Below are 19,988 nucleotides of genomic sequence, written 5' to 3'. Positions count from 1 at the left end.
GTTTACAAGTGATAATTATGGTAACAAATGTAAAATCAAACATTACTTAAAAATACAAAGCATATGAGTCTAGTTATTTTCTGTTGCTGTGAAAGATACCAAATAAAGACCAAAAGCAACTTGGGAAAAAAGATTTTATATCAGTTTTTATATCACCAATGGAACCCAAAGCAGGAACTCAAGGCAGAGACTGCGGAGGAACGCTCCTACTGGCTTTCTTTTTAACTGGCTCACGTTCATCTAGCTATCTTCTATGGTCTGGGCCCACCTACCTAGGGATGGTACTGCCCACAATGGACTGCAGCCTCCTACATCATTTATAATTAAAAAAAAAAAAAAAAAAAAAAGACCCAAAGCCATGCACTCAGGCCAATCTGAAAGAGGTGCGTCTTCAATTCAGAGTCCCTCTTTACAGGCATGTCAAGCTGGTAAAGCAAGATTAACCCCCCCCCACACACACACACATAAATATTTTAAAAAGTAAACTTTGTACATGAACAAAAGCAATAAGTTGACAAATATGTTTACATGATACTATCTACAGAGCATTGAAGACTGATGGGTGGGATTTTTCTTGCAATATTTTAATAATGATTAAAGGAAGAAATAAAGGGTTGGGGTTGCTGCTCAGGTGGGAGAGTGCTTGCAGACCATGCTCAGTGCGCCCTGGGCTCGACCTCCAGCATCCCATGAACCCATGCCTATCGTCCCAAGACCTGGGGTCAGAAGTTCAAGGACATCCTTGGTTACATACCAAATTCAAGGCTCAGCTTTGGGTACATGTGATCGAGTCTAAACTAAATAACTAAGTAACTAACCCACTGAAAGTTCTGGGATCTTCTTGACAACTGTTAAGAAAGTGCTGCACTGCACTGTGTCTTTCCTGTGTCTTCCATGTTTCCTGTAACAGAGCATAAACAATAGCTGTGCTCATTTACAGGAGCAGGTATTAGATTTTAAAAATCAGATAATTAGGAATTATACATTTTATGAATGAATAAGGTGCATGTGCACACTGATCAGAACATATACTGCACTATCTCAGGAGCCATCTCCACATGTTTACATTTAGAGAAAGTCTCCTTTTGGGTTTCTGTTTGTTTGGCTTTGTTTTATTTATGTATATGTGAGTGAGTCTATTCGCCATGAGAGCAGTTGCCCACGGAGGCCAAAAGGTGGTGTTGGATCTTTTAGAGCAGGAGTCATCAGCTTCCTGATATGGGTGTTAGGACCCAACTCAGCTCTTCTGTAATAGTAGAAAGCAGTCTTAACTACGGAGCTATATCTGTGGGCTTCTTTGGTTTTTGAGACAGGGTCTTGCTTTATAGCCTTGGCCAGTCTAGAACTCACTATATATCCCAGGACGGCCTCAAAACCCATCTGGCTCAGCCTCCAGAGCACTGGGACTAGTGACTCATCCTGGTCAGCTGCCATCTTATTCTTATGCCACTTCTAAAGTCAGTGCTATACACACGTGCTCTTTGTAATAATTTTTCATAGTTGTATAGGTAAAATGTCAAATAATTCAAAATATTGAAAATGATACATGGTTTTGGCAACCTATTCCATAATTTCACAAAAATAAACAGCCTTTTAGTGCCAATTAGAATACATTCAGGAGTTCACTAATTCTGCTAAACACTCTATGAACAAATAAATCTCACACTAGTCCAAAATGACTAAAATTCCAAAAATAACTGAGAATATAAATTCAGATAATTTGTGTATAAGCCTAAAACTAACATTCATAGATCACTGACCAATGTGATATTAAAGGAAATGCCATTTATTGTACTATATAAATTTACATACTTTCCTCAGGTAACACTTCATGCTATTAACTCCAAAGCCCTTGGCCTCACTCTCTCCAGTCACAATAAAAACATTCCTGTTATCTAGAAATACCTAATGTAGACATCAGAAAGAATTATTATTTTTATTAAGTGTTTCAAAAGTTCTATTAAAGAAGTGGATAAAATATTGATGAAGTCTGAAATGGTAAGGAATTGAGAAAACCCAAAAGATCAAAACTCAGAAGGGTGAGCAGCCAAAGAAGAAAACTGTAAGACCCAAAATCAGAACTGGGCATGGGGGCACATGCCTGTGGTCTCAGCAGTTGGGGAATAGAGTGAGACAGATCAGAGGTTTAAGGCTGGCTTCAGCACAGTATAGTCAGTTCAAGACCAGCCTCTGCTATAAAGTGAGCTTGTGTATGTGTGTGTTTTTTTAAAGGGTGCCATGATGGGAGGTGTTGAATTCTGAACAAAGATTTTAAGGTTGACATAGTAAGAAATTTCCACATTAATCGAGAATGGTGACTACCAAAGTTAAGGACTTGTGCCGACAGAAGGCCAGTAGGGCCGTATCAGAGAACACAGACACTATCACATGGTAGACACAGACACAGTTACCTTCAAAACTAGGAACTGAATTCCTTAAAAGATGGAGGGATGCTGACTTGGTATGGCTGTGGAGCACAGGTCCCATGAAGGAATGGGTGCTCTAACACCACACATCTATTAAGGTGCCAATGTAAAACGAGGTAAGTCCTAAGCCTCAGAAAGCAGTCTGTCACATTCTTCTGAGACCTCACAGGCTGTGCTGGAAAACTGTGTCACTCTCATTCTGGCACATGTGTGAATCAAATATAACCCTTCACATTTTTTTTCTTGTGAGTTATTATAAGTTAAAATAGCTCAGGGGGTGATGAAACTGTGCCATCCTTGAAGTGGTCTATCCTCTGCCTGTACCAAAATCACCTCTCCCTCGAAAGAGCTCCCGAGCTCCCCGACTTTGTCATCCTTCCTACCAGCAGCCCCGCTGGGCTCTGGTGAGTGACATCCAGACATTTAAACTCAAAAGCTCCTTCAGAAGGGAGTTATTAAAATTCAAATGAGCTGGGCATATTGAAGAAGAAAGCTCTCGTTTGCATGCACACCTCTGCACTTGGCCATCCCATTTAGTCCCACAGAGCAGGGTCTGGTTTTGTTTCTGTAAATGGGCTTTGGAGGCTGAGGTCAGCCTCCCACGGCCCTCACTCCTCTGGGGTCATCATTAGTAATGTGTGGACTGAATAGATTTTCTTCTAAATCTAGTCAGCAAACCTGACAGGAAGGCAGCCCTCTCTCACAACCTGAAAATGCCAAAAATCGAACTGGTAAGATGGCAGTTTTAAACACTCCAGCAGTCTGCTTTAGTGCACTCCACGGCGGCATCTCAGCTCCACCTGAGCATCCAGCCTCCGAACAGAACCCTGCCTGTTGAGGTAGGACTGCACAACCACAAGCAAACATGTCACAGTGAGTCAAGAATCCCCAAGATTCCGAGAACATCCGTTTCTACCAAGAAACATGAATCTGGAAGGACAAAATGATTTTTTATTTGCTAGAAAAGAAAACCTTTTTTTGAAGTCTTTTATTTGACCTCAGAGTTCTTACTTCATTACTCAGGCCAATCTCTCACATAATCATTTTTAAGTTTTATAAGCTCACAATAAACAACTTAGTAAAACTAGAGCAAAAATTTATGGTGCTAACATTATTCTGGCCGTGGAAACGTTAGATGATCATTTACCAAGAACTCAACTTCTTCCTAATGGAGACATCTCCAGTATATGTATTTGAAGATGACATCATTCACAGCACTGCAGTCATTAAACTAGTCTGCACATAATATACAAGTGTTTATAGAGAACACATATAACAATGATATAACCATACATCCACTTTTCATGGAAAAAATTAAAAGCAAACAGTGCTAACTCACAACCCCAGAACAAGAGTATGCATCCTAAACTCCAGAGACCAAAGAGCAAGGTGACAAAAACAGTTTCTGGTCTGATGCCCCAGGGACTGATCGCTGTTCCCAGTGGGACACCAAACAACATTACTTTCTCTTCCTGTTTTGTTTTTTTTTTTTTTTTTCCTTTTGGTTTTTTGAGACAGTGTTTCTCCATTTATCCTTGGCTGTCCTGGACCAGGCTGGCCTCAAACTCACAGCAATCTGCCTGCCTCTGCCTCCCAAGTGCTGGGATTATAGGTGTGCGCTGCCACGCCTGGCTACTTTCTCTTCCAATGGAAAGATTTTACTATTCCATGAACTTTATTCAACAAATTGCTGTTTCCAGGTTTCTTGATGTTTTTTCGTTTTAATTTACTTTAAGCCTTTTCCACCCTATTTCTAAAAGCGTAATAGTCTTGCTATCATATAGGTACTAATTTGCTCAGCTGAGAAAGAACAAAAGTAGTGAACATCACTGGACAACAGTTACATTAACGAAGCTGGCACTTGAGCCAGGACACACACAGTTCTAACAGCCCACACTTCTTCCTTACAACTCTGAGACGTGTCATTAAAGAGCTCCACTTCAGTAACTCGCACAGCACCGTTCTGGTTTCTGTCTGACAAAGGCACTCAACTGCTATATTCTAACATGGAGGGCCACAGCCCAGGAGCGCAGCAGGATAAACATGTGCCAAGAAAAAACACACGGTAGAAACAGGAGTGAGAGCCCGTGACTCCAAGAGCACAGGATGATCAGACGAGGTCAGTGACAAGTGCTGCTTCCCAGCCCGGCCTGGGGTACAAAGGGCACCTGGATCCTTCTCTCCTCACACCCAAGTCATTGAAAGTGACAGAAAAAGCAGTGTGTGCTCTCCACGTGACTAAGCGGAAGACACAGTTTTCACTGAGCTGCCCACAGTGAGACTACAGAGTTCACATTTGTGTAGCAATTCCTTAGCTAGCTTCCCAGTTATCTAGGAAGATGGTTGACAGAAGGCAACACTGGCCCTTCAAACTAGATTTGCTTGATTTTACAGAGGCGTGCTTAAGGCACATGACTTACCAAACATGAAGAAAGAAGCGATGTAAGAAATGTGCCCACTTACCTTTCTTTCCTCCTGTAACTAGGAAGCCAACGGCTGCTCGAATAAAACTGCCTTCAGGCAGATAGCTGTAGTCAGTAGGAACTGCGGAGGCGGAAAATGGTCAAATTAACCAGTGAACTTGGCAGGCCTAATGAAAGAGGTAACGGTCTCATGGCTGCCATATCAACCTAGAGACACGGCAGAGATGTTTGTGCCATTGATCTCGGCACAATACTCCATGGCTGCAACTAATTCTATTAGATTAAGTGATTGGCTTTGAGATAATCACTTAGGCTACGCAGGAAAAATTTTAGTGGTAGCAAACCTAGGAGAGACTTAAAAAAATAATCACAAAGGATGGTTACTCCAGGGAGGTGACGAAAGAGTCCCTGGCACATTATCACATGGATGAGCTCCAATCCAGGGACCTCGTCAGGGTGAAGGAGCCTCTGGCTGTCTAAGCTTAGGCGCTGACCTAGAGGCCTCCTCACAGGATGCCTTGTCAACGGTGCGAACCAAGGAAATGCAACAGCCAGTGTTAACAGCACTGTCTCCTAGCTAAGCCCTTCCAGTGACCAAAATGCATAAAGAACCAGATGTGGCCATTGACCTGAGCCAGTGAGCCAGTGACATTTCTGCTAGCTGAGTCCTGAGAGTCCCCTAAATCCTTTTCCTCCAAGCACCCCCATAATTGTTTCATGAGACAGTTTTACTATAATGAATGGCACAACTGGAAAATTCCACTAGGAACAAGTAGCTGTGCTTTTCCAGACACACAATCATTTTGTTCAGAAGAGCCTGGGTGTGAGATGACTCACCATTACTTGATCTGAGTACATAGACCAAGTGCTCTGTAATACAACTGTAAGTGAGTGTGTAAGTATTGCACACACGCGCGCGCGCGCGCAAAGAACTACACAGACTGCCACAATGTGTTATTTTACCAGGACACTCTACGAGCCTTCAACACTAGCATTAGCAAGGGTTCCTGATCTCACTGAGGCACTTCTTAGTTCCTTTGCCGAAGTTAACATGACAACCTCCAGCTGTCTAAAGCTCATCATGTTAGGAAGGCTGTGAACCAAAATTCTCTGTCTAAAGATGCAGTGAGGAAACAAAAGTCACCGCAGCCTAAGCTCATTGTTACGCCTTCAGCAGATGACCTGCCAGGAATACCCGGAGCCGAGTTTTAGTGAGGCATCACTGTTCCCTAAACCTCTGGGGGTCAAAATGTCACTCATAAAGAGCCAGAAACGGATATATTATGGTGGTTCTTTCCCCAGAAAATCTCCAAGTACAAACATAACTTAGGCACATGGGAAATGTAATGATTCTGCTGCTTTTATCAAAAAATACAAATAGGAAGGGCTTTGTTGTTTGAACGGCTAGGATTCCAACCCCCGAGGAGGTACACATCTTTGAATGTGCTTAGCTCATAACCTTTATAAAGCCACTGGGCAAAAAAATCCCAGTCATAAGTAAAGAAGCAGGTTTTTATGAAAAGGGGTCTCACTATGTAGCTCTGTTTAAAGAGATTTTTCATGAAACATAACACCATTAGTTTGAGTAATAATAAAATATCTGTTCCAAGTTTCAAGGACCTGACTCTTTGTTTATATTATTTGTTTAATATTCCAAGTCTTGTATTCTTCATTTGTAAATACAGGTATTTGATTAAATGTCTACACTATCCTTAAGGAAGGCAGAGAGGAACTGGGAATGAATATGGGGTTTGGAGGCCACCACTTTCTGCCATGTGACCCAGAGAAAGTCTGGAAGCCATTTTGCTTGGGTATAACTAAGGATCACAACACACTGTGGCCTTGTGATGACCAATCCCACTAAGCACAGAACCCAAACCAGCCATCCCTTCGTCCAGCTCTGGTGTATTAGAACGTTAATCATACCAGAAGTTCTGCTTTGATTCGAAGATACAGTAGACAGATGAAGATGTCCTAGAAGCCATATTGCATTTGATTGAATACCAATCACCCCTGAGACATTGATGACCTATTGATGAAAACATAGCAGGTCAGTGACAGGGCAAGATCCGAGCTCTATTCAATAAAAGGCCACCACAACATCTCATTAACCTTGTAGGAGTTAGAGACTCCATTGAGAATGAGAAGTTCTATAACAGGATGCTAGCATCAGTCTCCTACACTAGACCTGAATCTTATAGCTAACTGATGAGTATTTGCTTAATGAATGAATGAATGAATGAATGAATCAACCAATCAACCAACCAACCAACCAACCATGGCATAAAGCACTAGCAGTATTGTCAGGTTTCGCCGAGCAAGACTGGTATAAAAACTAGTAAAAGAAATCTCTGAGAGGGTCTGGGGACATAGCTTAGTTGGTAGGGTAGTGCCTTGTGAACACAAAGCCATGGGTTCCGCTCCAGGACTGCAGACACCAAATGTGGCGGTTTGTGCCTGGGAGGCAGAAGCAAAGCGATCAGCAGTTGGGAACCATCCTCACACACATAGCTTGAGGCTGGCCTGGAACACATGAGATCCCATCTCAAGGGAAAAAAATTCAAGAAATAGAGAGGATGGGAAAGTTACTTAAGAACAAAGTATCACTAAAAATGAAGAAACTTTATCTTGTTCTTTTCTTTAAATAATTTCTATCATTGCTTATTACATAATTCATGAGCATTTTAAAATAATAGTTTCCAATTCTCCCAATTTTTAACAACTTAAATTTCAGTAGAATTCTTTTTCTGAGCACATTCTTATTCATTTATGTAAAATATTATTTCTCTGCAGAGAAATTCATGCTTTTACAGTACTTAAAACTTCTTTATGTGCTAGGTATTATAATTAGCCATGTTTTGTAAGAATAAAAACAAGTATGCTAAGTGGGAAAACATAAGCTGGAGAGTACCAGGTATAGTAAGAACACCAATCCCAAACCCCAGCTTGGACACGATGTCTGGGAAGAGGCGTGGCCATGTAGGCAGGACGCCTGCAGCAGTGGGAGAACTGGCTTTCAACCTGACCTTCAAAGTTTACTCCATAAACACGGTAATATTTTTTAAAAAATTAAAATCTGGACAGATAAAAACTTTTAAAGCAGATAAATATGATTATACCTCAGCAAGAATAACTGACCATTATTTACTCACAACCTTGCATCCGAACTGCTGCCATTTGACCACGCTTCCCTGATATCTGTCTGCCCTGCCCTTTCCTTTGGCCTCTTCTGTTTGTCCTTAGCCCCGAAGCTGGATAACCCTTGCAAGGTCAGGGTTAACTTTTTAAGGTGAATCAATAACAACTCAAGAAACAAAACAAAACAAAAAAGCCAGTGTCCTTTTTTTCAGGAGCAGGGCATTATTTGTCAATGACACAGGCCCATTTACTACTCTGAAACACCCCATGGACTCAGCAGGAAAGTGAGACTTTCCCATTTGCTGTGTGGGACTCACTAATCAAGGAGTAGGAGAAAAACCAAGCAGGAGGTGTGTGTCCCGCCCAGGGACTGGCCAGCCCTCTTCTCACCTCAGTTAAGGTCCGTATGACTTCATTAAGCCTTGCTTGAAAATGGGCATTCTGGATGGCTTCTGACTTCAGCTGAAATAATAAGCAGAAATGCCACAAGGCGTGAGCATTCTTTCATCTGGGATGGGAGGACTCGTCAGCGGTCAGGGTATTTTAAGCCCATAAGTGGTGGCCCGCTCCTCCCAGGCGGGGCCTGGGGTTTAGGTACACTGATTTGTTACCACCTGTTCACAGTGGCACACAGCCGTCCCTCAAAGTTTTACTGTATGACAAAGGCATGCAATTCAGAAGTGTGATAAACTGACACGCACCAATGCCCACTAGGATGCTGCTTCAGAAGAAAACATAACGCGGAGACTTAAAGTTGAACATTACAGGTGTGAACTGTAAGTCCTTGTGAATGAATGTTGAAGTTGCATATGCTTCAATCACCTTCTCGGGCAGGGAGGTCTATGGAAAGTCCCTACCTTAAGAGGTTTAATTACTACAAACCAAAGACAAGTAACAAACCTCTTCAGAAGGAACTCTCAGCCAAGAGGACTTTTTCACAGAACAAGGGACTGAAGGCCGCAGGGTAACTATTACTGTGAGCACAAACTCCTCTGCCCCTGGGTCATTAAGCTAATGCCACTTGGCTGCTGCTAACTCATTCAGAGTTCCTGGCTTTACCTGCATGACGTCCACATCCGAGCCAACCAGTGCCACCAGGCCATGAAGGGCTGCGAGACAGAGCATGGTGGGGGCACCCTGCAAACCAAGAATCAAACTGGTCAAAAGCAAAACACCCCTTGGGATTGAAATTCATGTAAATGGCTGTTGCACAGCCAAGTCAATGGCTAAGGCTGCAACAAATGCATGGGATCAAAACAGCTAGCAATTGATAATTTGCCACCAAAATAACAACAGACTAAAACAAAGTAGCATAGTAAGGCTCTTATGTCACAGGTGGTTTCTCATCATTTCTATTTTCCCAGAAAACATAACATTGTTTTAAAAGTTAAAGCACTATTAACTAGCCAGCTTTAAAAAAACAAAACAAACTGCACTACTTATAAGGAATTAAAAGTATTCATGTCTCTTTCACTTGAAATGATCTGATTATTTATTATTAAGCCTTATATCTTAGCAGTTCCTATAAAGAACCCAATAAATCAGTTCTTTTCCTTTATAATAATACTTAGTAGCATACAGGAGGTGACATTTTACCTCTGTCAGGACAACTCTAATCCATTTAGGGAGGAGCCTGTTGCCCAGGTCTTCAGCTTTTCCATGTCCACACACAGACAAACCATGAACCAGGTTTCCCAGTGCCAGCGCAAAGCCTGAAGTCTGGTACAAATTAAAAGAGGGGTGAGGAGAAGCAAGCCATAGATTAGGGCTCATATAGGACATAGATCATGTAGAGAGCAAAGCGAGCATTTCTGGAGTTCCTATGCCTGAGTTTGGTGTGGACTTGAGAAACAGAGGCTGGCTGTAAGGAGTTCTGCTGCGGTGGTAGTTACCCTAGGAGACTTCTTCTGAGCTGTCAGCTGATAGCTCAGTCCATCCAAACTCCAGGACAGAGCATGAAAGCCAGAGGTCACCACTCAAGGTCAAAATTACCTCCTAAGCAAGAAAACAGGCAGCGCACGAACACTTCTGACATTGTTATTGCAAAGCATATTCTGAACACGTGACCACAGGCAGACAGGCTCACAGAGCAGTGATGATGCCACCATAAATTAAGATCAGTGGCTCGTGCACTAACTCACAAAGGCCAGCACTAAGACCTGGAGAAACCTTACAGGAGAGTCAGACTGGGAGAATTCTATGGCATGTGCAATTACAATTCTTGTTCATTGTCTTAAGCACAGACAGCAGTTCGCCGGCATCAGGCACACCCACAGTTATGCCACCATCTTCAGAACTATCTTCCTCTTGCAAAGTAAAAACTCTGCTGTTAACCCTTCCCACCCCTACCCCAGGGCCAACCGCCAATCTACTTCCTGTCGTTGTAATTTGGCTCAAAGGAAAAACTCGAAGAATTTCACACAAGCACACCTGGGTAGCATTTCCTTGTGATTAGCTCATCTCACTTAGCATTATATACTTAAGATTTATCCAGATCACAGCGTAGTGGGAGCTTCCTTTTTAAGACTGAATATTACATAAGAGCAATCATTATAAGTATGATTTTTAAGAATTTAAACTTTCCTGTACATATTCAGTTATGGATAGAGATTATCTGTCTTGAGTTTCCCAAAGTTTGACTTAACCAATGCCCTATAAACACAAATTTTTGTCATTACTCATAACTTATCTGCTACAAATTTAGATCCCTTCCCCTCAACCCTTTCTTGCTTTTCCTGCATTCCATTCTAGCCACACAGTTTAAGATTTTGTGAATACAAAGTAACGATTTGAGAAAGAAAAATTAAAAGTACTACAAAGCTGGGCATGGTGATGCACACCTTCAATTCCAGTACTGGAAAGGCAGAGGCAAGCAGACATCTACAAGCTTAAAGCTGGCCTAGTGTGCATTGAGTTCGACTTCAGCCAGAGCTTGACCCTGTCCCAACATGTAAATCCAATCAATATGTCCACAGATGCTGAGACATAAAACATTAGCGAGCTATCCAGTGGATGGTGGCTGCTGGCTACCATAGTGAGAACAAAGAGCTCTCGGACTTCCTTCAGTTCCAGACACAGGAGTCCGTCCCAGTCTAAGTAAATAAGAAAGCAGCATGCAAACCAACACAAAACTCAAGGAGAGGAATCAACAGGGCACATGTTCAAACCTGCTGGTTGTTCTCTACCAACAGCTGAAGCTTGTTCATAACGTCTTCAGCCTCGGCAGCCTCAATGATGCCAGCACTGAAGGCTGACGTACACACACAGCCAAGTGTGTAGGCAAGGACCTGAGAAGGAAAGCGCGGAAAAACAGTTTGCTCACAGACAAAATCAAAGACCATGGCTCAGCTGCGATAGCTTATTGGTCCAACTTCTCCCATGAAGAACTGAAACCAATGGTTCTCAACCTGGGGGTCAACACCCCTTTGGCAAACCTCTGTCTGTAATACTATTTATATTAAGATTCATAACAGTAGCAAAATTACAGTTATGAAGTAACAGCAAAAACAATTTTATGGTTGGGGTCACCACACGTGACACTACGTGTCGTAGTATTAGGAAGGCTGAGAACACCGTTCTAAACCAAAGCTGCCTCACAGCGCCATGCCACCACACCGCGTGCTTCAACAGCACAAGAGCGCAGATTTTTACCAACTATAAAGTGTCATGCGCTCCACCTTAGCCTCACGGGAGAGGACACTAAAGATGTAAAACACGGCTGTGTTTCCAGTCCTGAGGAGGGACTGACTGAGAGCCTCAGTGAACAGGGATGCAGGCTTGGCAGTTAGAGGAACTGTGTGAAACTAGGTTTTTTTGTTTGTTTGTTTTTGCAGACATCATTGTATGGCTGTGAACACTGAATAAGTACATTAATGAGTACAGAACAAACAAATTTTAAAAAGATTGATAATGGGAGAAGAGATAATGTTCGGGAGTGCTCCAACTGACCATCTGCAGGGTCTGTAAGTTTGAGAAAGTCCACTTCTGTGAACCAAATCATACGGCACCCTTCCTGCTACCTCCCATTTTCACCATCAAGCCCTTCCTTACAAAGATGCTATTTCAATTAAGAAGAAAGTTTGACTCCCAGCACTGGCGAGCAGCTTGCAAGGAAGCAGCCAAATAGAAAACACGTGAGGAGGAGCAAAACTACCGACTGGTGGACTTGCTAATCAAAGCACCACAGCAGACAAAAACATCTGTTAAAATAACCTTGTCTTTTGTTGATTAATCAAATAATTCTTTCTTCTTTGACATAAAAATACATACATATACATATCTATATAACTATATATATAATATACATAATGTATGTGTTTAAATCGTGTTCCACACTACTTTAAAATAATCAAAATGCAGTGCATACCTAGAACAAAACTTCAACCCTCTGTGTCACAAAGAAATTCCCCCAATTCAACAAGTGCCATTACTGAAAGCAGAGGGGCTGAGTGGGGAAACAGAGCAGCCATTATGTCCCCTTCAATAGCTTGTGGGCAGGCTGCGAGAAAACAGAATCCACTCTAATGAGGAGACTCTGCTGCCCCTTCCCTGGCCACAAGGTCATCCCTAGCCCTCCCGAAGGCGGGAGTAGGCAGCTCAGCTTTACCTGGACACAACAGAGATGATGTGACACATAGCTAAAGCAGCCCAGCTCAAATGTGGGTCACACATGCCAGCAGTGTCACACCAACTCTACTTATGCATATTTTCCTGCTACACCAAGGGAAACACCTTCTCACCAAATGTGGTAAAGGGAATTTCCTCAATAATTTTCATATTTGTGGGCACTTACTTGTGGTCTCTTAAGCTCGTCTCTGGCTTGTTTTTAAAGTTACATTTCACTTGAGAACAATTCTGAAAAAACCTCAATTTAAGCCCAGAAGCTGCAGTTCTCCTTGGGAAGTGCTGCCTGGGTGTGTGTATTCTCTATTGGCTCTCATCTCGTATGGCACATTAAGTCAAAGTACAATTTGGAGGCTTGCCACTCTGGGTCTCTCCTTGCTGCAGCGTGGCTGCAGGTCTCAGGGGGCGGGTCACCATACTGTGAAGCGAAGGAAGACAGCAGAGCAAGGTGACCCAGGCTTCCACCTCCTACCTCCTGAAACGTCCTGCTCTGGCTCCCGCTGTCATCCAGATAGGTGGACAGCTTCCGCAGAGATGCTGCCACGTGAACTCGGGACTCCGTGCGGCTGCTGTGGCTCATGAGGGACAGTGCAAGTCCAGCTCCCAATACACAGCCAGTGCTTGGATGCCAAAAGAGACAGTGTCAGAGTCACACACAACATGGCTGTCCCATACTCACAGGGGGGCTCGTGGTGTTCCGAAGCTGAAGAGAGATGGCAGGGCTTTACTCCCGCCTGGTGTGAAGTGCACTGGGACTCCTGACCTCTTTTCTCAAAAGGAAAAGCTTATATCAAAACAAATAATAGGGCTGGGGCTGGGGCTCCTTAGTAAAGCACCTAACTGGATGATGCCTGAGGCTCTAGATTCAGTCCGCAGCACAGGCTTGAAACTAGACACCTCAGCACATTATCACCGACCACCAAACATCAGAAATTCACAATCCATGCTAGGGCTGTGTGCCCAGTGCCAAGAACAAAGAAAACACGAATCTTGACTTAAATTCTGGTGAGAAACAGTTCTATTTCTGCCCCCACGGAAATGCCACGGTCCTCCCCCTTTTGCCTGTGCTTGCTATACTGTGGTTCTTCTGCATGAGGAGAGACGGGTTAAATTCCAAGGTGGGTGCTGGGCAGCCCTGGCTAAGGATGGGAGCAGTTAAGGCGAGGTGCAGTGATGCTCAGCGCTTTGTGTTTCCCAGTCAACTCCAACAAGTGGAATCCCTTATAGAAACTGTGTATTCATCTGTGCACAATAACATTAATCCTCCTTTCCCCTCTGATCTCTCAGAGTACCACTGGGTCAGGAGAGAAAATGGACAAATGACAGGCTTGTCAAAAGTTACCCCTTGTGACAATTCAATTGGAATCTGGGGCTTTGTGTCCCAATCCCCTGAAAGGACACATACCACTTAAAGAAAAGAATTGTTCCCAAGAAAATTCAAGATAGTACGATAACACAGTGCATCCGTGGCTATTTTTTCCCCCCTTTTAAAGTTTTTCTCATTTCTGTTGCTTTTTAACTGGAGGTAATGCCAAGCACTTTAGGAATCATACTGGTGCTGGTTTGGCCCCCCTCTCATCATGACAGACACAGCTGAAGCAGACATTCCAGGGTTTTTCTCCAACATCCGTAAGGGAAGTAACTTTTCTCTTGAATGACATATGCCTTTGGCTGGCATCAAGAACACTTGAGTAGCATGCCCCCGAATAACATGGTATAAGCAGCTCTCACACCTGACAGTAGAGACCAGGGTGGACACATGGGGTTCTCGACGTGCTCAAGAGCTTACAGGAAGCTTTTGGGAGAGCACACCCAGAAAGAAGGACTAGACCCCCCCGCCCCCCGCAGTCCACCTGCCGTGTCCACGGTCCCTCTCACGCCCTGCACGATGTCATGACGACACACAGGGGGGGGGCAACTTACTGTTTTTCTAGTTTCTGTTGCATAACAAACAGCAGGAGGGAGCTCTGGGTGGCAAAGCCAACCCACCAGCATCCCTCAGTTAAGCTGGATGGCTGTTACAGCTCAGAAACCTCCCAAGTTCAACTGTTAAGCCGACACCTAGGGCCCCGGCACCCCAGCACTGCCTGCTTTGAGAGCAATCCCATTTCTGAAGAAAGGTTACTTTTGATTAGTATAAAGCTTTTGTTTTAAAGGACTCTACAGGAAAGGTTTTTGTCTGTCTGTCTTCCTTCCTTCCTTTCTTTCTTTTCCTTTCTTTCTTTCTTTTCGGCTATCTTTCCATATTGGCACATGTAGAACAGACAGAATCAGACAAAGGCATAACTAGACACAGTCTGACTCATAGTTTGACAAATTTAACTATTGTTCTCAGTCTGACTATGTCATTGCTACTTTATCCTGCAGATGTCAAACGGTTCTTCCTTGGGACACATCGCATGGCCAGCAGGGAACGTCTCTGAAACTCTCACAAAGCGCCCGGTAGTAAGTTATGTCCTACCATTTTAATGATAAATCGTGGCGAGAACTTATTTGAGGAATCACTTCTTCTCTCACCTCATAGGACTGTGACAGTGGACTCTTTTTTATTTTCCCTCACCACAGTATCTTCAGCCCCTGCCATTCAAGTTGATGCCAAGAAGCACTAATGCAGAATTCACTGAACGCTAAAGAACTAGTGTTATGCGTGCCGGGTAGACGCAGTAACTAAGGGCAACAGAAAGAGGTGTAGGGAACATACACACTCATGCTCACATACACAGGAACAAGTCCTGATGCCCATGTTTAGTTGGAAGCAAAACTGAAGTGATTGTGTCAGAGTCAACCAGGAAAACTCAATTTCTGTTTCTTGCCAAACTAAGTAAAGACAGACACATATTGTAATTATGTTGACAGATTATTTCTTCCTAAATCTCAAATGAAAATTGGGGTTTATCATTCTCAATGAACAAGCGAGTTTGTAGACCCTGCTTTTCAAAGTGTCCTGGACTGAAGTTCTCCTGAGGCACCACAGGGAATATGGACATAAAGGCTCCAAACGGATGTGTGCCTTTCTAGGCCTGAGTTCTAAAGCACGGTTACAACTCTAGACAGGGCTGCAGTGGCAGCTGACTGTTACATCATATGAAGATACGATATAACTCTGCGTGTGCATGTGCTAATATAAAACATTTAATTAGATCTGTAATAAGTCAGATACCCTTGGCACACATCTTGAATTTTAGCCTTTCCCTTTTTATCCAAATAATCCATTAACTTTTAAGTGGTTTTGTTGGGGTACACTGTGTGTAGGTGTGTCACTGTATAGTCAGTTGTTAATTGCTGAGCCCACAGAGAGCTTAGTGCTACTGGAGTGTTGTTGTTCCTATGGTCATTCACCAGGCTTCAATTTTATAACTATTCATCCTTCCTCACTTGCTGATTAGGGTAATAAAGAGCTTATGGCCAATACCTGGTCAGGAAGTGGACAGAGGGCAGAACTTGATGGGGGTTGGGGGGTTGCTAGGAGGAAAAAGCAAAGGCCCAGTCAGACTCGCGAGTAGACACAGAGGTAGACCAGAGTGGAGCAGAAGGGTAGCGCTAGCCATGGGATGTGACCTAGTGCTAGAATTAGTCGTAGTTGAGCTAGATAGCTGGCTAGAGACTGCCCTAGCAAAAAGGCCTAGGCTTTAAAATATTAAAAAGCCCCGATGTCATTATTTACATTGCTGGAGGGTCTGAAAGTCCCACAATATGTTTCTTTTTGTCTGTTCACCCAGTTTTTAGTATGCACCTAGAAAATATTCCTAAAGCTTTATTTATTTTCATTTAAAATCTTCCACATTTTAATGTCCCGAGTCTTAAAAACTACCCCAAATGATTAATTCACCATTTCCACCTATTGAACCCACTCTAGGACCTTCTGCCAGATCTACACCACAAATAACTTGGGCAGAGTTAATTTTCATATAATCTGTCTACTGAAAACAAAAAGGAAGTAAAGGTTAGTGCCTCCAACAGCTAAAATTAAAATAAGTGATAACATCAGATATTCAATAGAGATTTTGGAATTGCTAGCATAGGAATTCTAAAGCTGCTAAAGACAACTTAAACTGCACGGTTCTACATAGGGACTGAGAGATGGCTCAATGCGTCAGAGTAAGTGCTGGAAAAACAAGAGGGTCTAGTCCCCAGCATGCATGTATGCGTCGGGCATGGTCACGTGCACTCATAACTTCAGCATGAGGAAGTGGAAGACAGTTGCATCCTAGGAAATTAGTGACAGGCTATCTCAGCCAAAACAGTAGGCTTCAAGAGCATCGAGAGGCCCTATCCTAAAACAGATGATGGAGAACCCTCCTGTGTACGCATCGACTGCGCGCACGCACACACAACTCTGCATTCTGGTATGTCATTGCTTATTTGACTGACTTATCACAGTATATTAAAATATCACCAGCAAAAAAAGAATCACGAAATAATATCCAACTCTGATGTTTGTGTTGCCATATCCACTGAGATATTATGACACTTTTAAAGCTAACCACGGATGAGTCTTGAATTCCCTAGCTTATTGTTAGCAATCCTACAGAATAAGAGCAAGCCGTTTAATAATTAGTTCTAATAACAGTTAACATTTGTGTAGCTCTTTGCCCTTTACAAAGCGCAATTTAAATGTTACATTGTATTTGTAACAGCTCAATAGTAATTAACCGAAGCTCAGGTCTTCTGATGGATAACAGGACCACAGCTAGGGCTGTCAGGACTGCAATGGCAAAAAGGTGACCACTAGGTGGCAGCAAAACATCAGCGACAGGACCAGATTCCCCAGGCCAGGTGTTCCTCTCTGCAGGGACTTAGCCATTAAATCAGGGAAGTGTGGTGGATTGACTCTGGAAGAATTCTATCATTTGAGGTGGCACACTCCTAGACCATCTTTCAACCACGTCTCAATGATGCTTTAACTATCTCACTGGATGGAGGTCTGTCCTTTGCGCAGAGGAATACTTTATGCTATGCACCAGACACTCAGGCCTGGACTAAGTCAGAAAATCAAAAACAACTTTTTTTTTTTAATTAGCAGGGAGCACTTACATGTCAATAATGATAATAATAATAATACACCACCATACTAGCAAGTGTCAACTTTTGTTTTGTTTTGTTTTTCCCATTGAACTGGGTTCTCTACAGTGCAGTACACAGGACAAAGAAAAACGGCTTTGCATTCTGACACCCTAGCCCACTTCTTAATTCTGCAACTTAATGAAACATGGGACCTTGACCTAGTGTCATCTCAGGGACTCACTTTCTTTAGCTATACAACAAAGTGATGAAGAGCCCTGCCTGGAGCTCTCTCTTGGTTGTGATTAGGCCTTAAGTGCAAGTGTGAAAACCCACCCACAGGGTAGATGCCAGAGGACCCAAGACACAGAAAGAGCTTCATCCAGGACTGACACCCAGGAAGCCCCAGAGTGAGGAAATGCTGAGCTCCGCTAATGGTAAGAATGAGGCGGTTTGGGTGGGAGAGGGGACGGTGGATCAGAAACGTGGCCCTGTAGCCTGGGCTCTGACTGACGAATGTCTTTCTACCGGATGAGATGGTGTTTCACGTGCTCCCCTGCTCAGGCCCACTCTTAAATGCTGCTCTTTCCTCTGAAGGTCAGAATCAAGAAAGAGTAAAAGGAGGAGGAACTGAGAACCTTCTCAATCACAAAATAAAATTTAAGGTCAGATACGCTTAGACACATGACGTTTAAGCGTGAACACCTATACCATGGAGATCTAGCCTCACCAGTCTGCCACACATTAAAATGTCCCTGGAAATGAATGGAGACAGTATGTGAGGTGTTCTCTAGCAGGTGGCTAAGACCTGGCAGTGTTTGAACTGTAAGCTTTCAACATCGCTCTGTCATCTAGAGCCTGGGCTCCAGTGGAGAGTGGGCAGGAAGAAAGGAAAGATGCAGTGTGGCCTTCGTACCTGTTGACTACTAAGACAACAATAGCGATGCGTACATTAGACGCCAAGTCTCAACCATTTGCTCTCAGCAATAACTCATGTTTTTATTCCTCTCGTTAGTCATTTTCTATATTCATAAGACACGGCAGTGCCACAAAACTCCCTTCCCATTTCGCACCAAAGAGGTGTCACGTGATCGCTGAGGATTCTTGGGGTTTCTATTCAGCTTTCCCCTGCATATAGACACGATCTATATGCATACAGGGACCAACTGTGCTTGTGATAAACACCCTCCAGAAGCTTCCTTTGTGTGGCTACCTCACTACTTTATGTAGTCTCTGTGAGTCTGAGCCTAACAAGAAAAGAGTACAGACACATAGCAGAAAAGGGTAAGCTGCTACTTCTAATCTTTTGTGTTTTCTAGAAACAACAGACCCCAGATGAGTCAAATCTGAGAATCCAAAACACAAAAATTGAAAAAAGTGCAAACTTTTGTTGACAATAGTCCACAAAACCTAGTAAAACCATATTATTCACCCATACAAGCCACAGAAATTAGATTAGAGGTTAGATGTATAACAGCTTGTTCAAGTTTTACATTATTTTCTTTTATGATAATTTTAATTTTTGTTATCTTTCAATATTAGAATGAAACCATAAATTTTAAGATATTTGGTTTTAAAGAAAAAAAAATTTTAAAAGCATGAGGTCCAAATGGGAGTTGGTGGAAGACCTATTACTGTTAAACAAACTGAGAGCCCCTGTCTGGTTCCTCAGCCAATGGTTTTATGGGGAAATTCAAATCATCAGAAGCTCTCTTTGCCCACTCATATTCAAATAACTTCAGCTTATCTTGAAAAAGGGTTAAGTGAGGCATCCTTGTCACCAGATCCATGCCTCATATGACAAGTAAAAAGCAAGACTATAGTCCTGGTAACAGGAGGATTACGCAATAAAATGGCTCTCACTGCTCTATATTTAGGCAAACTGTCCGCTAATGACATAGTCTAGAACAAAGAGGTTTCCAGGGCAAGATTCCCTACAATTAATACTGAACACTCTCTGCAAATTCTTTACCATAGCATCCGAGGCTTGCTACAAGTAGCAAGCAAACCCTAAGCGCTGCCTATGAATGGAGCCGACATACTTGTATTCAAGACTGGGGTCGAAACAGCAGTTTTCCAGAGCATCCAAGGATTTCATCAGAAGAAGGTTCATCTGCTGGCCGGACATGTCACTAGGTAAAGAGACAGGGACAACGCATTACTAGCAATCACTCAACTGTTCAGAGTTCACGGCATGCCTGGGAGTGTGAGGTTCAGTGCTAGAGTGTGTGCCCAGCAGGCACAAGACCTAGGATTTCATCCCCAGTACTATAAAACACAATGAGTTCGGGTCCAGCGAGATAGCTTGACAGGGAAGGGTGCTTTGCTCACACATTCATTGAGCCTGACGACCTGAGTTTGAGCCCCAGAACTGACA

The 19,988-nt window shown here is 43.1% G+C and overlaps 1 protein-coding gene across 1 annotated transcript in view; it reads right to left on the bottom strand.

Moving 5' to 3' along the window:
* Window positions 1-19,988, bottom strand: part of Focad (focadhesin) — a 282,156-nt gene that overhangs the window by 27,478 nt on the left and 234,690 nt on the right. Inside the window, exons 27-34 of the mRNA XM_051164051.1 lie at window positions 19,654-19,743; window positions 13,083-13,230; window positions 11,155-11,274; window positions 9,584-9,706; window positions 9,047-9,124; window positions 8,378-8,449; window positions 6,776-6,878; window positions 4,890-4,970 (exon numbers count right to left, since the gene is read on the bottom strand). Of these exons, the coding sequence (XP_051020008.1) occupies window positions 4,890-4,970; window positions 6,776-6,878; window positions 8,378-8,449; window positions 9,047-9,124; window positions 9,584-9,706; window positions 11,155-11,274; window positions 13,083-13,230; window positions 19,654-19,743 (815 nt within the window). The remainder of the gene's footprint in view (window positions 1-4,889; window positions 4,971-6,775; window positions 6,879-8,377; window positions 8,450-9,046; window positions 9,125-9,583; window positions 9,707-11,154; window positions 11,275-13,082; window positions 13,231-19,653; window positions 19,744-19,988) is intronic.

This window comes from Acomys russatus, chromosome 2 (genome assembly GCF_903995435.1).
Source record: "Acomys russatus chromosome 2, mAcoRus1.1, whole genome shotgun sequence".
NCBI classification, from domain to species: Eukaryota; Metazoa; Chordata; class Mammalia; order Rodentia; family Muridae; genus Acomys; species Acomys russatus.
Note: the sequence above shows the minus strand (reverse complement) of the source record. Positions and strands in the feature narration are given on the sequence as shown.